The following is a 16,105-nucleotide window of genomic DNA, read 5'->3' as shown; positions in this document are numbered from 1 at the left end:
TATTACATTTGACCAACTAACTTGAGGGCACGTGGGCGCCCCTCACGTGAACGTTCATTTGAGAACAGTTCTGGGAAGACAGTGACTCAGCAAAGTTTGTTCATTGATTGAAGCTAATAACAGTCCCAGGTAATCAGTATTGGTTAACCAGCCAATATGAAATACAACGTATTATACGTCATTGGACTGTTAATAATAGCCATGTAGCTAACGTTAGTTTGAAGCCTGGGTATTTTCGTTACAAGAACTTCTAGTTAACGCTAGCAGACGTTGGCTAGCTATCATGTTTTCACCAACAACGCTAAGGCTGTATAGCATATTCGTAGACAGTATTATAGTGTAAGGACTGACATTGGATGTTTATAGGAAAAGTTACTTTGAAAAACATGTTTGACCGCCCAAAGATCGACGGCCTCCCATGACAAGTGCCACACTAACGTTATTCATCCAGTTCAACCTACAATCAAAGCAAACTTTTGTAACCTTTCTAAACATCTCTGCTGCAATCGCTACTTTTGTTTAGTTGGCTAACAAACAACACTGGGAAGCTGTAGCCTAAGTGGGCAACCGTATAGCTAGCTAGTTATTGAGTTGGTTATTTCTAGGCAACGGTAACTTAGCTACATATCCGCAGCTCAAGTATTTAAGTTGGCTAGCACATGTCTCAGTAGTTGAGGACTTGGTAAGTGTGTGTTTGATGACTGTAGAACATAACTGTCTTGATAATCTAGCGCAATGATTGGACATTCATTCTAGTCATAATTGAAGTTGGCTCCATTTGTTTATTTGTATTTAAGAAGGAACAAAATGGCGCTGCAATACAAAGTAGTTAACGGGACTAATTGTATGTTGACACTGACAGCGGCCTTCATTATTTTCCTGACCAGGTGTCAGGATGTCTGACGATCTGATGAAGAAGATGCTCCGGGCTGTCCTCCAGGCCAATAAGAACGGGGTGTCCATCACGCGACTGCAGGGGGAATACAGGTCGCTGACGGGGGAGTTAATCCCTGACCGAAAGCTGGGTTACCCTTCACTGGAGTGCTTCCTCCGCAGTATCCCCTCCGTGGTCAGGATGGAGAATCGCATGGGGGAGGTAAGGCCTACCTCTCAATAAACGGGGGGATGGTAGCCTAGTGATAAAAAGCACTGGGCCAGTAACCGAAAGGTTGCTGATTTGAATCCCGAGCCGACTAGGTGTGAAATCTACCTGTGCCCCGCAGGAGCAAGCAGCATATCCCTTACACCAGCCGGTTCCTTTTCTATTGGCCACTTTCCTTTTAAATCTATGAAGGAAAGTGAAGATGTGCACATTTCAGGAGGAAGGACATATTTTGAGTTTGAGGAGAGTTGAGCTTGTCAGATTTAGGTGTTAAGCCAATATGTGTCACTTTGTATGAGCTTGTACTCTCCATATTTCTCCTGTAGATAATGTGCGTCGCTGCAGTCTGTCAAGAAACGGCCCACATCGCTCAGCTGGTCGCCCGTCAGAAGTCCAGCAAGAGGGCACCTGGCAGATCCCAGATGCTGAACTGTCGGATGAGGTCGAAATTGGCTTCAAATTTTGCGTTCTATGGTAGGTCTCGTCTGTCCTTGTCCCAGTCTGCGTCATCTGAGAATGGCTCTTTTCTGAATGTCTTTCCTTGATGGCCCAGTTTACTATTCCTTTGAGAACTTGAATTTCAACAAAAAGCCTTTCAGACAAAAAATGATATTCCTCTCACTCCTGATTATTTGCACATATGAATAAAATCAGTGAAAAAGTGAAGCAGGATGCTATCATCACTGATATCTACCTCTTCCATCTCTCCCCTCGTCTCCAGAGAAGCCTCGGACGTCCCTGCGTCAGCCCGACCGTGCTCCAGTGCGCTCTGGCTGGAGCCAGCCGTACTCCTCCATGGGACCCTCACGGCCGCGGAGCTACAACATCTGTGGAGGCTTCAGTGCTGGGGGAGACATCAGGAAGATGTACAGCCAGCATGACGAGCGGGCCAACCCCCCTGCTCCGGCACCGCAGAGTCAGAACAGGGAGCCCATCACTCAGGTGAAACCGAGTGAGAGGTGAGTGGAAGGAACACATGCTTTAGTATGAGAGGTGTGGAGGGCATTAAACACACACCAAGGTGTAGGTGGTTTGTGACGTTATACCGTATTCAATGTAATTTTATTTAATGTTATTGACAAATGTCCTCTCTGTATTCAAATAATACCACCAGATGTTACTATCCCTCTATCTTTCTTCAGACCAGTCAAGAAATGTACCTTTTCTTCTAGACTGGTGAAACAAGTCAACCATCACATTTCGAATACCACCCAAAAAGCTCCTGGTAAGTCTCAAGTGGGACCCATTTTTCTCCAGTTGGAGATTTGGCTAATTGCATGACAGCAGATTCATAATGGAGATTTTGTCTGAAATCCCAGACTAAGAATATTTCCCCTAGGAAGTGTATGCTATGTCTCCCCCTGGAGGGCATCTGGTTAGTGTCCTCTGAACACTTTAGTGGTGGTAGTGTTACTGTACAAAACCTTTGAAACCGTTTTCACCCTACTGAACATGACTGTGGCTGGTATACTATGTATTAATAACATGCCATCGTTTCATCCTATTTCCCAGCTCTCTCCAGTTTCCCAGCTCTCTCCATTACCATCAGTAACGTCCCTCGTCCGACGCCCAAAGCCCTTCAGCCGGGAGACTACAACCCCCAGGTTGTACAGAATCGGATCTCTGAGGTGCTGAAGAAGTACTGCAGTGGTCTGTGGCTCTCCAAGCTGCCCTCTGTGTACCGGGACATGCACAAACAGGACCTACCTGGCCAAGCAGTCATAGACCTGGAGAACTGGACACACATCTGCTTAGTAAGTATCTAGTGGAAAATCATATTATCTTTGTTTCCCTTCTATCAGCAACAAAAGGAAATGTTTTGAGATTATAGAATAGTTACCACTTTCTCCCCCCCCCACAGATTGACAGAACATTAGAAAGTCGCACTGTTTTACGGTAGTGTTTTATGTACTTTAAAAATGCACTTTGATGCATCGATTGACACTTTGTGTTTCAGGTTGAGAAGCCTGTTAGTACCAATCGAGCAGATAGACTGGTGTACCCCCCTCAGTCCAAACCCCCCAGCCTTGCTCTTTCACCAGTCAAACCTCCAACGGCCTCTTATACAGTAAAACCAGCCACGTCCCTCCTAGCCAAACCCATCACTACCGCTCCAGTCAAACCAGTCACTGCCAACCCAGTGAAACTGGCCCCTCTATTTTTCTCACAGAGGAACCCCTCCTTGAACCAGAGTCAGACCTTGCCCACTCCACCGGCCCCCTCGTGGAAGCACTCCCTGACCCATACCTCCACCTCTCCAACTGCCCCCTCTACCTTGTGGAATCCCTCTCCTTCCCACCTACTCCCTACGCCCACCTGTAATTTGTGGAGACCCTCCCCTACTTCCACCTCGCCCTCATGGAAGCCAACAACTACCCCCACCTCCCCCTACTCCCCCTCCCTCACCCCCACCTCCCCCCCCCACCTCCCCTACTCCTCCCTTCCTCACCTCCCCCACACGGATGGCCTCCCCTACCCCCACCACACCAATCCCCCTCTCCCCTACAGCGGTGAGCATCCCTGCGGAGGCGCGCCTCAGACTGAAGGAGCTGCTGTCTAAATACAGCCACGGCCTGTGGGCCCACGCCCTCCCCAAGCTCTACCAGGAGACCTTCAAGGTCCCCTTCCCAGAGGACATCCTGTCCAACCTGTCTCTCTTACTAGACATCTGCACCGTGGAGTACCCCATGGCCGACAACAAGATGAAGGCCATCCTCTACGGCCCCACCACCGAGTACAAGGCCAAGGTAGGGCTGCCTGTTCCACTCCAGAAATGTTATTTAATTTATTCATCGTTTATTCAGGAGATCATATATCGGAGTCATTTCAGATTCCTCGAGTCGGGAATCGACTCTTGAAATTGATTCCCTCCCAAATAACATGAGCCGGGTCCAGTAGAAGAAACTGGTGGAGAACACATTGGCACAACTGTATTACGGTGTGTTGTTTGGACATGCAGGTGAGCAGCACCCCGTCTTCTCCGTCGGGTTATAAGCTCAACAGCACCCCCATGGTTCCTCCTCTGCTGCTCCCCAAGGAGGAGTTCCCCTCAGTGCTGGTGGTGGAGGCAAGAAGCACCGACCAGGTCATCCTCAGGTAGCTTATTTCTTTGGTCATTTGACTATTTATTTTGAGAAATTTCTGGGGATTGTTTTTTTTTTTTGTCTTCGACACCGCAATTTCGAGGGCATTTCATTAACTTTTCAGGGCGTTTTGCCTAAAGCCTCTAATTTTCTGTTTAGAAGATTCCCTCCCCTGCAATATTTCCTGTTGCTTCTGGAAATCCTCCAATCTGGATTTCAGAAAAACCTGAACACTTTTGGAAAATGTTGGGAATTTTCTCTTCTTACTCAGGTACATAGGTGAGGGCTACTCTCAGGCCCTGGAGACAATGGAGGAATCCATGAGTACAGTCTACAGCCAGCTCAGCGCTCAGAGGCTCCTCCCCTTCCCCTCAGCTGGCGAACTGGCGGCCGTCAAAGTGGAGGGGGGCGAGGAGGTTGTCAGGGCCCAGGTCTGTGAGGTCATGACCGACAAAGTCAAGGTAAGGATAGTCTTGGAGAGGCAAGCTCAATGGAGAATCTCCATTGAAAGTTTTGTTTAGTCCAGGACTAGGCTTAACCGGTATCTAGGGAATCTCCCCTATAGGTTTGTGAAGCGCTGCAGGAAACTGAGCCAAAAACACGATTAGGTGGTGAAAAGTTGAACAAACATTGGCTTAGTGGTTAGAGCGTTGGACTAGTAACCGAAAGGTTGCAAGATCGAATCCCCGAGCTGACAAGGTACAAATCTGTTGTTCTGCCCCTGAACAAGGCAGTTAACCCACTGTTCCTAGGCCGTCATTGAAAATAAGAATTTGTTTTTCACTGACTTGCCTAGTTAAATAAAGGTAAAATAATCCATTCAAATGCAGTAGAAAGAGAAGTGTGTGGTAATGGGTTAGAAGGGCCTCACGAGGATACTTTTCTGCCAACTCTTTAGTTGGATTTTAACCTCTAGGGTATGTGGGATGCTAGCGTTCCACCTGGCCAACATCCAGTGAGATTGCAGATCACCAAATTCAAATACAGAAATACTCATTATAAAAATTCAGAAAAGATACAACTATTAAACATAGGTTTAAAGATGAACTTCTTGTGAATCCAACCACCTTGTCAGATTTTTAAAATGCTTTACGGCGAAAGCATACCTTACAATTATTTGAGAACATAGACCAGCAGACAAATCATTACAAACAGTAACCAAACAAGTAGAAGTTACACAAGTCAGAAAGAGAAAATTAATCACTTACCTTTGATGATCTTCATATGTTTGCACTCAGAAGACATTAATTCATTCAATAAATGTTCCTTTTGTTCGATAGTCTCTCTTTATATCCGAAAACCTCCGTTTTGCTCGCTTTTTCTTCAGTAATCCACAGGCTCAAATGCAGTCACAACAAGCAGACAAAAAAATCCAAATTGTATCTGTAAAGTTCATAAAAACATGTCAAACAATGTTTATATTCAATCCTCAGGTTGTTTTTAGACTAAATAATCGATAATATTTCAACCGGACAATAACGTTGTCAATATAAAAGGTAAACAAGAAAGGCACACTCTCGGTCGCATGAAAAAGCTCTGTGACACGGCAGGGTCCACTCATTGAGACTGCTCTTTCTCTCTTATTTTTCAGAATACAAGCCTGAAACAATTTCTAAAGACTGTTGACATCTAGTGGAAGGCATAGGAACTGCAATTTGAGTCCTAAGTCAATGGATACTGAAATGGCATTGATTAGAAAACAACAACAACAACAAAAAAAATCCTACTTCCTGAATGGATTTTTCTCAGGTTTTCGCCTGCCAAATCAGTTCTGTTATACTCACATTATTTTAACAGTTTTGGAAACTTTAGAGTTTTCTATCCAAATATACTAATTATATGCATATCCTATCTTCTGGGCCCGAGTAGAAGGAAGTTTAATTTGTGCATGCTTTTCATCCAAAATTCCAAATGCTGCCCCCTACCCTAGAGAAGTTAAAGTATAGTGTGAAAAATAATAATCATGGGAAGCAGGAAATAATGAGGACGTTTTATTGGCCCTTCCTATGCTAGACTTAGTTACAGGTGTCCAGTCCACATCACCTACATGGCCCTGTGTTTAACCAGATTTGTCGCCCCTCGGGTGTTTTAAGTGGACAACTTAAACATCCTGTTTTCTCAGTAACCAGCCGTGTAGGTGTACTACTAGAAGACTGTACCTTGAATGTTTTCAATCCACAGAAAGTTCAAGGCCCTGCTTATAACCAAACTGTTGTTGTTGCTCTACAGGTGTACTACGTGGACCATGGCTTCTCTGAGGTCCTCAGTAGAACCAAACTACTGGAGCTGCAGAAAGACTTCCTCAAGCTGCCCTTCCAGGCGACTACCTGTACACTAGCTGGTAACCAAGTTCAACTCCCATTTCCCCCGTCTCTTCTGAGCATCGCAACTATAGTGTCGATAAAAATAATTAGTTTGTGTGATGGAGAGAGAATACAAGCAGTTAGCTAAATGTAATGTTTATTTACACGTCACTACAGTTAGTGGGATTCCACGTTCTGGTGTGTTTAATCTGCTTTCTTTGTCCTTTAGGGATCCTCTCAAATCTAAGTACCTCGGGGATGTAATATGGGGCAAGAGGTTCATTTTAATCGCTCGCTCTTTTTCCATCTCTTTCTCTCCCGCTCTCTTTTCTCTCTCTCCCTCACGCTGCTGTCACCATCTTTCTCTCTCTCTGCGTCTCCCTCTCTGCGTGTAGGTCTGGAGCAGTTCAGCTCGGAGCTCTCTGTGCTGCAGACCCTGGAGTCCCTGGCTGTAGGTAAGATCCTCCTTTGGAGCTGCTGCAGCACGACGCTGACCCGCCCCAGGTGGTGCTCTACGACACGTCGCACGATGATGAGGTCAACATCAACGTTGTCTGCCTCAAGGCTCTGCAGGACAAGGCCATGGAGAACCCTTTACAGGTTGTTATAGGTTTTCTAGAGTATCCATTTTTCCTTTCAATGCACATTTGATCAATTTGCATGGAAAGGACGTGCAGACAGCATGCTGGGAGCAGCACAGGGTCAGCCTTGGACTGGAGCACATTTCCAGGTTAATGGCCTTGTTCTATGGCACACTGGCAGTAGGTAGCACATGCAATATTGTGTTCTGTCCTTCATCCATCTGAAATGAATGCGTTCCCATCCTGTTTTCTCTTACCGTGTTAAGTAATCTACCTCAATCTCACTGTAATGAGGGTTTATTCTCAGTTAGGCGTTCATGAATATGTAGTGCCATGTTATCCCTTAAGTATGGAGTTTGAATGTGTCTGGTTTCTCCTCCAGGTCAACAGTACCTAAACTCAGCAAAAAAATAAACGTCCTCACTGTCAACTGTGTTTATTTTCAGCAAACTTAACGTGTAAATATTTGTATGAAGATAACAAGATTCAACAACTGAGACATAAACTGAACAAGTTCCACAGACATGTGACTAACAGAAATGGAACACTTTGTCCCTGAACAAAAGGGGGGGGGGTCAAAATCAAAAGTAACAATCAGTATCTGGTGTGGCCACCAGCTGCATTAAGTATTGGGGGGGCCTAGCCCTAGCCCTCACCCTCCGGTCCAACAGTTCCCAGACGTGCTCAATGGGATTGAGATCCGGGCTATTCGCTGGCCATGGCAGAACACTGACATTCCTGTCTTGCAAGAAATCACGCACAGAACAAGCAGTATGGCTAGTGGCATTGCCATGCTGGAGGCTCATGTCAGGATGAGCCTGCAGGAAGGGTACCACATGAGGGAGGAGGATGTCTTCCCTGTAACGCACAGCATCGAAATTGCCTGCAATGACACACCACCCCAGACCGTGATGGACCCTCCACCTCCAAATCGATCCTGCTCCAGAGTACAGGCCTCGGTGTAATGCTCATTCCTTTGACGATAAACGCGAATCCGACCATCACCCCTCGTGAGACAAAACCGCGACTCGTCAGAGAAGAGCACTTTTTGCCAGTCCTGTCTGGTCCAGCAACGGTGGGTTTGTGCCCATAGGTGATGTTGCCGGTGAGGTCCTGCCTTACAACTGGCCTACAAGCCCTCAGTCCAGCCTCTCCCAGCCTATTGCGGACAGTCTGAGCACTGATGGAGGGATTGTGTGTTCCTGGTGTAACTCGGGCAGTTGTTGTCGCCACCCTGTACCTGTCCTGCAGGTGTGATGTTCGAATGTACCGATCCTGTGCAGGTGTTGTTACACGTGGTCTGCCACTGCGAGGACGATCAACTGTCCGTCCTGTCTCCCAGTAGCGCTGTCTTAGACGGCCACATCTGCAGTCCTCATGCCTCCTTGCAGCATGCATAAGGCACGTTCACGCAGATGAGCAGGGACCCTGGGCTTCTTTCTTTTGGTGTTTTTCAGAGTTAGTAGAAAGGCCTCTTAGTGTTTGAAGTTTTTATAACTGTGACATTAATTGCCGTCTGTACCGTCTGTAAACTGTTGGTGTCTTAACGACTGTTCCACAGGTGCATGTTCATTATTTGTTTTTGGTTCATTGAACAAGCATGGGAAATAAACCCTTTACAATGAAGATCTGTAAAGTTTTATGAATTATCTTTAAAAGACAAGGTCCTGAAAAAGGGTGGTTTCTTTTTTTTTTTGCTGAGTTTATATGAATGTGTCTGGTTTCTCCTCCAGGTCAACAGTACCTATATGAATGTGTCTGGTTTCTCCTCCAGGTCAACAGTACCTATATGAATGTGTCTGGTTTCTCCTCCAGGTCAACAGTACCTATATGAATGTGTCTGGTTTCTCCTCCAGGTCAACAGTACCTATATGAATGTGTCTGGTTTCTCCTCCAGGTCAACAGTACCTATATGAATGTGTCTGGTTTCTCCTCCAGGTCAACAGTACCTATATGAATGTGTCTGTGACCAACGTTTGTTCTGACGGAACCATCTTCTGCCAGCTGCCCTCCCGAGGTCGGGTCAAGCTCAATGAGATCCTGGATAAGATCGAGGCCTTCTTCATAACCCAGGTACACGAAGACAGTTGGGATAGTTATACCATTCTGTTTTCTTTTTTTGCGGGGGGGGGCAAATTGTTGTTACACATATAGCCTAATAATGTTATGGGATTTACAATATGTTGTTGATCGTCTCTTTGCCAGGTGACGTCAGAGTCTCTGGTGTCCACTCCGTTCTGTGGGAAGTGCTGCCTGGCCCGGTACAAAGGAAGGTGGTCCAGAGTAGAGGTAGGAGACTAGAGAATAAACTACATGGGGAAGACTTGGGGACATGGAAGGAACACTTATCCCAAAGGGATGTTCTCTGACAATACATCTTTTCACCCCAAAATAAATGAATAGTGAAATCTAATGCGTTTCAAACCAATTCTCTGCTTGGTTCTATTTTGCGCTGTGCTTGCTTTAACCAAACAGTATGTCTGCGTATCCCTGTCAGATCACCAACCTCCATGGTAGCAGAGTGCTAGATATCAAATTTGTGGACCTGGGAGTCCCGGCCTCTGTAGAGGTCATAGAGCTGAGAGAGATCCCTCCTTCGTTCCTGCACGAGCTCATGGTCATCCCACCACAGGTCGGACGGAAAGACCCCTGGCTTTATTGATGATTGATCCCTTGTGTTCTCTCCTGTTGTCTGATGTACAGTTTGCGATAGGTTATCTGTACACCATGCGTTCCTTTACATTGTCGCAAGTAAATGTCCCTATGGGATATTAAAGTATACTACTTTCTTCCTAGGCGATCAAGTGTTGTCTGGTAGAGCTGGAGGTGGGGGTCTGGACTCCTGAGGCTGTTCTCTGGCTTAGAGGTGCTGTACTCAACTCTATGGACTGTAGCATGAAGGTACGTCAATCACACAGACAGATCCAATTAAAGTATTCAGATCCCTTGACTTTGTCCACATTTTGTTACATTACAGCCTTATTCAAAAATTTATGAAATTGTTTTTTCCCCTCATCAATCTACACACACTATCCCATAATGATAAAGTGAAAACAGTTTGTTTTTTTGCGTGCAAATTGATTAAAAAAATACTTACCTTATTTACATAAGTATTCAGACCCTTTGCTATAAGACTTGAAATTGAGTTCAGGTGCATCCCGTTTCCATTGATCATCCTTGACATGTTTCTACAACTTGATTGGAGTCCACCTGTGGTAAATTCAATTGATTGGACATGATTTGTAAAGGCACACACCTGTCTATATAAGGTCCCACAGTTGACTGTGCATAACAACAATAACGAAGCATGAGGTTGAAGGAATTGTCCGTAGTGCTCCGAGACGGGATTGTGCTGAGGCATTGAAGGTCCCCAAGAACACAGTGGCCTCCATCATCCTTAAATGGAAGAAGTTTGGAACCACCTAGACTCTTCCTAGATCTGTCCGCCCAGCCAAACTGAGCAATTGGGGGAGAAGGGCCTTGGTCAGGGAGGTGACCAAGAATCCGATGGTCACTCTGACAGAGTTCTAGAGTTTCTATGTGGAGATTGGAGAACCTTCCAGAAGGACAACCATCTCTGCAGTACTCCATCAATCAGGCCTTTATCGTAAAGTGGCCAGACAGAAGCCACTCTTCTATTCTATTTCTAAAAACCTGTTTTTGATTAGTCATTATGGGGTATTGTGTGTAGATTGAGGGAAAAACCGTTACTATTTAATCCATTTTAGAATAAGGCTGTAATGTAACAAAATGTGGAGAAAGTGAAGCGGTCTGAATACTTCCCGAGTGCTCTGTATCAACCGTTTTTGTACTGCAGGTGTGGTAACAGTTAACTGAACAGAATGTTCAGAATGTATTTTGGGAGGAAACTGCAGTCGGCACATTTTTAGACAAAGAACTATTGAATTTGCCTCGAGCAGCAATATATAATGCTTGAAAAAAGTGACGCATAGACAGACAAGAGTTGATTAGACATTAGAAGCAGGTGTGATCCACAGCTGGCGCAATGGAAGAATTGGGCCACAGAGTTGTCCTCATTAGCATAGCTTTCATCAGCTTTCAGAAGCCACAAACTGAAAGTAGGCACACTGGAATGTCGAACTTGTGAATCATATTATTATTATTTTTTTACATGAAAGCCTCTAACTTGGACTGATTTTTAACCCTCTCTTCACCTATATATAAAAGCAGTTTGTAAAGGAAAAAGCTTCATAAAATGAAGGATTGATTTTCCTTCTGTACTGTTAGATCTTCAAGCTTTCTAACTCTCCTTTGCACTGTAGCTCTCCAAGCTGAACTTTAGAATGGAATGTTATTGATTCTCCTATTCCATGTCCAAGCAATTTTCAACCCTCTCCTTTTCTATAGATCTCAACGCTGGACGAGGACAAGCTGGTGCACATCTACCTGTTTACCTCTAAGGGCTCCCAGGATGTCACCAACAGTGTTAACCACCAGATGGCCACCTCTGACCTATGGAAGCAACCCGGACCCCAGAAGGACGGCCTACCTACCCTCAGTTTCCTCGACACCGTGGTCGCCAACATGGTGGATCCGCTTACCCTCGACAGCCCAGCCTGCAGCCCTATCCCGGTCTCCACCAACACCCCCAGCCCTCTGGATGGTGCCGGGGACATGTCAAACCCCACTTTGGTCACCTCCGCTTGGGGACAGAAGCAGCTAGTGCTGCCCCCTCTCTTGGAGCTTCCCCAGGCGGGCCAGAACATGGACGTCTACGTGTCTGTGGCCTGTCACCCGGGACACTTTGTGCTGCAGCCTTGGCAGGTAACCAGTTCAAGAGAGCTGTCAAGGGCTGGTGCATCCCAAATGGCACCCTATTCCCTACATGGTGCACTACATTTGCACAAAAGTAGCACACTATGTAAGGAAAAGGGTGCCATTTGGGACTCTACAGAGAAATTGTTAACTTCTTATGGGCAGGTGGGACGGTAGCTTCCCACCTGGCCAACATCAGGTGAAATTGCAGAGTGCGAAATTAAAACTACAGAATTATAAATATTTAACTTTCATAAACTCACAAGTGTAATACATCAAAATAAAGCTTAACATCTTGTTAATCCAGCCGCTGTGTCAGATTTCAAAAAGGCTTTACAGCGAAAGCACACCATGCGATTATCTGAGGACAGCGCCCCGCCCGCATACAAACTCCAAAAGGTCCCAGTTATATCACAAATGGTCCTTTTGTTCGATAATGTCCTTCAAATCCGTAAAAACTCAGTTTAGCTGGCGTGCTTCAGTCAATAATCCACCCAGTTTCCCTCCATCAAAATGCATACAAAATGAATCCCAAACATTACTAATAAACTTCTACAAACAACGTTTATAATCGAACCTTAGGTACCCTAATACGTAAATAAACAATCAAATTTAAGACGGAGAATCGTTATTGTATTTACCGGAGAAAAATACCAAAGAACGCACTCTCTTCCACGTGCTTGGAAACACTACAGCCAAAATGGGAGCCACCTAGAAAAACTACAGTTTCTGGCTCATTTTTCCAAAAGACAGCATGAAACTCTTTCTTAAGACTGACATCTATTGGAAGCCCTAGGAACTGCAATCTGGGAGGATTTCGCCTTATAATAAAAGTGACAGCCATTGAAAACAGTGGTACGCTGATTTTTTTTTTGGGGGGTTCGCCTGCCATATCAGTTCTGTTATACTCAGACATAATTTTAACAGTTTTAGAAACGTTAGTGTTTTCTATCCAAATCTACCAATTATATGCATATCCTAGCTTCTGGGCCTGAGTAACAGGCAGTTTACTTTGGACACGCTTTTCATCCGGACGTGAAAATACTGCCCCCTACACGAGAGGTTAATGGAGTAGCTTAGTCTTTAGACATTGATTTTGTTTGCCCTTGGAGATCGTGTGTTGGTATATTTTAGTCTGTATTGTTGAACTCGCGTGACAGGGATTTCTCTGCCAATGAAATCCTCGGGAGGGCCGCCCGAAGTCCAAACTGTAAAAAAAGTATTGCTTTCAGTGTGAACTAAGACGACTGAAACCACAAAGTATGTAGAAATGACTTAAATGTAAATGTAGAAAACATAATGGTGCTATATCTTTTTGGGGGATATAATCTTTGAGTACTGACAATCCCCTAAATAAAAGCTAGACAGGGAGAATTGAAAGTTAAAACAACAATGAATATAGCAGTATATATTTTATTTTGTTTGTCCAAATGAACACCATATTAGCCATTTTTTTTTAAATGTAGAATTACAGGTAATTAGCTTTAAAACAGCAAAAAATATATATTTTAGCTCCATGGCAGAATATGTATAATTGATTGAAACTTTCAGTAAACTGCTATATTTATCTCAGCTGCATGGAAAAATGTATAGAATTGCAGGAAATTTGCTTTAAAACTGCAAAAATTTCTCTACTCCATGGACAAATGTTAGAAATTGTCAGCCAGGCCGAACACGCCCCCCCCTGCCACGCTCAACAAACACCTAAGCCACATGGCTGAGGCAACTATGTACACTGAACAAAAATATATATGCAAAATGTAAAGTGTTGGTCCCATGTTTCATGAACTGAAATCAGATCCTAGAAATGTTGCATAAAAAAGCTTCTCTCAAATTTTGTGCACAAATTTGTTTACATCCCTGTTAGTGAGCGTTTCTCCTTTGCCATGATAGTCCACCTGACAGAGGTGGCATATCGAGAAGCTGATTTAAACAGCATGATCATTACACAGATCCAACTTGTTCAGGGGGACAATGAAAGGCCGCTCTAAAAGGTGCAGTTTTGTCACAACACAATGCCACAGAAGTGTCAAGTTTTGAGGGAGCGTGCAATTGGCACACTGACTGCAGGAATGTCTGTTACCAGATAATTTAATTTTAGTTTCTCTACCATAAGCTGACTCAAATGTCGTTTTAGAGAATTTGGCAGTACGTCCACCCGGCCTCACAACCGCAGACCACGTGTATGGCATGGTGTGGGGGCGAGCGGTTTGCTGATAACGTTGTGAACAGAGTACCCATGGTGGGGTTATAGTATGGGCAGGCAGAAGCTAAGGACAACGAACACAATTGCATTTTATCCATGGAAATTTGAATGCACAAAATACTGTGACCCCTGAGATCCCTTTTTTTTTTTTAAGGCATCTGTGACCAATCAATGCATATCTGTATTCCTAGTCATGCGAAATCCATAGATTAGTGCCTAATTAATTTATTTAAATTGACTGATTTTTCTCATATGAACTGTAACTCTTGCATGTTATGTTTTTAAATTTGTGTTCAGTATATTTGAAATGTGTCAAATCAAACTCAGGACCTGTACAAGCTGGTGGTGCTGATGGGTGAGATGGTCCTTTACTACAACCAGAGGGAGGAGACGCCGGGGCCCGGAGATGTACAGAAAGGAGAGGTCTACGCCGCCAAGGTGGACCATAAGTGAGTGGACAGATTAGGTTTTGGAGGCCTCCACAGTTTTGGTTTCATACCAATGTTGACTTCATCGTGTTTTTAGTCCTAGATGATTTATGGGTTTTGTGTTGTTTTCACATGGCTGAGGCAACTATATCAACTTCAAATATGTCAAGTAAATGCATGAATGTTTCGTTCACCCTTTTCCTTCGTAGTTGACGCTGTTGGTCAAGGGTGTTCTCTCCAACCGCCTGGGGTCTGACCTCTCCCTGACCTCTGACCTCTCCCTGTGCCCACAGTTGGCACCGTGTGCTGGTGAATAGGGTTCTGTCCAGCGGCCTGGTGTCTGTGTACGAGCTGGACTATGGTAAACACGAGCTGGTTAGCTGCACCCTGCTTCAGCCCCTCATTGAGTCATTCAGACAGCTGCCCTTCCAGGGAATCACCGCACAACTGGCTGGTGAGTACTGGAAAATGGGTAATACTGTGCATATAATGAATGTGTGTCGGACATGCAATTCTCTGTTGGAATAGTCTGACTGGTGACTTGTAGTTTATCAACAGTGGATTTCTATCATGTTGACCTCTAACCTCTGCTGCTATCTTGAACACTTCTTGCAGAAGACACAAACAAAAAAAAGACAATCAGACAAACCTGGATAAATAAAGATTTAATAAAATCAAATAAACCCTCTTCCCTCTCCAGGCATGGAGCAGTCTGTGTGGTCAGAGGCGGCGTCCATTGTGTTCCGGAACCACGTAGAGAAGAAGCCCCTGGTGGCCCAGGTGGAATGTGTGGTGGAGGCTGAGCTTCCCTGGGACAGGAAGGTGATTGATTTATTGAATTTATTTGAGAATGACAAAAATACATATAGCCAGTAGCAACACAAATTTCAAAAAGGATAGCACAGTCACTGGTTGTCTCTGAAATGGCACCCTATTCCTTACATAGTGCACTGCTTTTGACCAGGGTCTGTTTCAGACAACCAGAGCCCCCATGGGCCCTGGTCAAAAGCAGTGCACTACAATAGGGAATCGGGTGCCATTTTGGATGTAAACACTGACTTATTTCCGTTATGCTCCAAGATGATAGTGTACCTGGTGGACACTTCTCGGGAGGAGACAGACATCTGGGTCCACAACATCATGGCTGACTTTCCAGAGGAGCAGAGTACCGCCGCGTAGAACCGGACTGGACAGACAGACCACATAAGACTGTTGGTAAACTCTGCCAGAGTATATCACATATGCTGAAATGATGCACACCACTGGCTGTAGCATATAACTGTTGGTATCCCGTTCACTTATTCCACAGGTCACAAAGATCTGCCAGAGTGTCCCAGGTCTTTGGGGAGCCTGAATTTATGCAGGAGCTCAGTCTATCAGCTTAGCACTGTGTGAAGCATAGAACTGATTTTTCTTATCGTTATGGGGGGGGTGAATCTATATGCTGTGTGTGTGTGTGTATATAGAGAAAGGTATTAAACAGTACCCACCCCATTGATCTCCTTAGCAGGGTATGTCGTTCAAGTGTAATGTAAAGTGTCCTTTATTGTTCAGTTTCAATCTACTGTCAAATACTTTGCGTAGAAAGTTCTTTACTGATTTAGTTATTATTCATCGCCAACTTTT

General features: G+C 44.7%; 1 protein-coding gene across 1 annotated transcript; it reads left to right on the top strand.

Annotated features, from left to right (window-relative positions):
• The first annotated feature begins 181 nt into the window (after positions 1-181).
• On the top strand, positions 182-15,670 carry LOC115137368 (tudor domain-containing protein 7A-like). Its single transcript, XM_065024793.1, is given in 22 exon segments — positions 182-682; positions 888-1,096; positions 1,429-1,576; positions 1,824-2,061; positions 2,275-2,327; positions 2,615-2,856; positions 3,060-3,477; positions 3,521-3,849; positions 4,062-4,198; positions 4,457-4,646; positions 6,415-6,526; positions 6,884-6,955; positions 6,958-7,088; positions 9,008-9,142; positions 9,275-9,358; positions 9,567-9,701; positions 9,866-9,970; positions 11,438-11,854; positions 14,379-14,500; positions 14,773-14,933; positions 15,180-15,301; positions 15,560-15,670. Coding segments are annotated over 21 exon segments (3,651 nt in total). The 5' UTR covers positions 182-682; positions 888-895; the 3' UTR covers positions 15,659-15,670.
• The last annotated feature ends 435 nt before the right edge of the window (positions 15,671-16,105 follow it).

This window comes from Oncorhynchus nerka, linkage group LG11 (genome assembly GCF_034236695.1).
Source record: "Oncorhynchus nerka isolate Pitt River linkage group LG11, Oner_Uvic_2.0, whole genome shotgun sequence".
Classification (NCBI taxonomy): Eukaryota; Metazoa; Chordata; class Actinopteri; order Salmoniformes; family Salmonidae; genus Oncorhynchus; species Oncorhynchus nerka.
The sequence above is the reverse complement of the archived record's forward strand: the minus strand, read 5'-3'. Positions and strand labels throughout refer to the sequence as shown.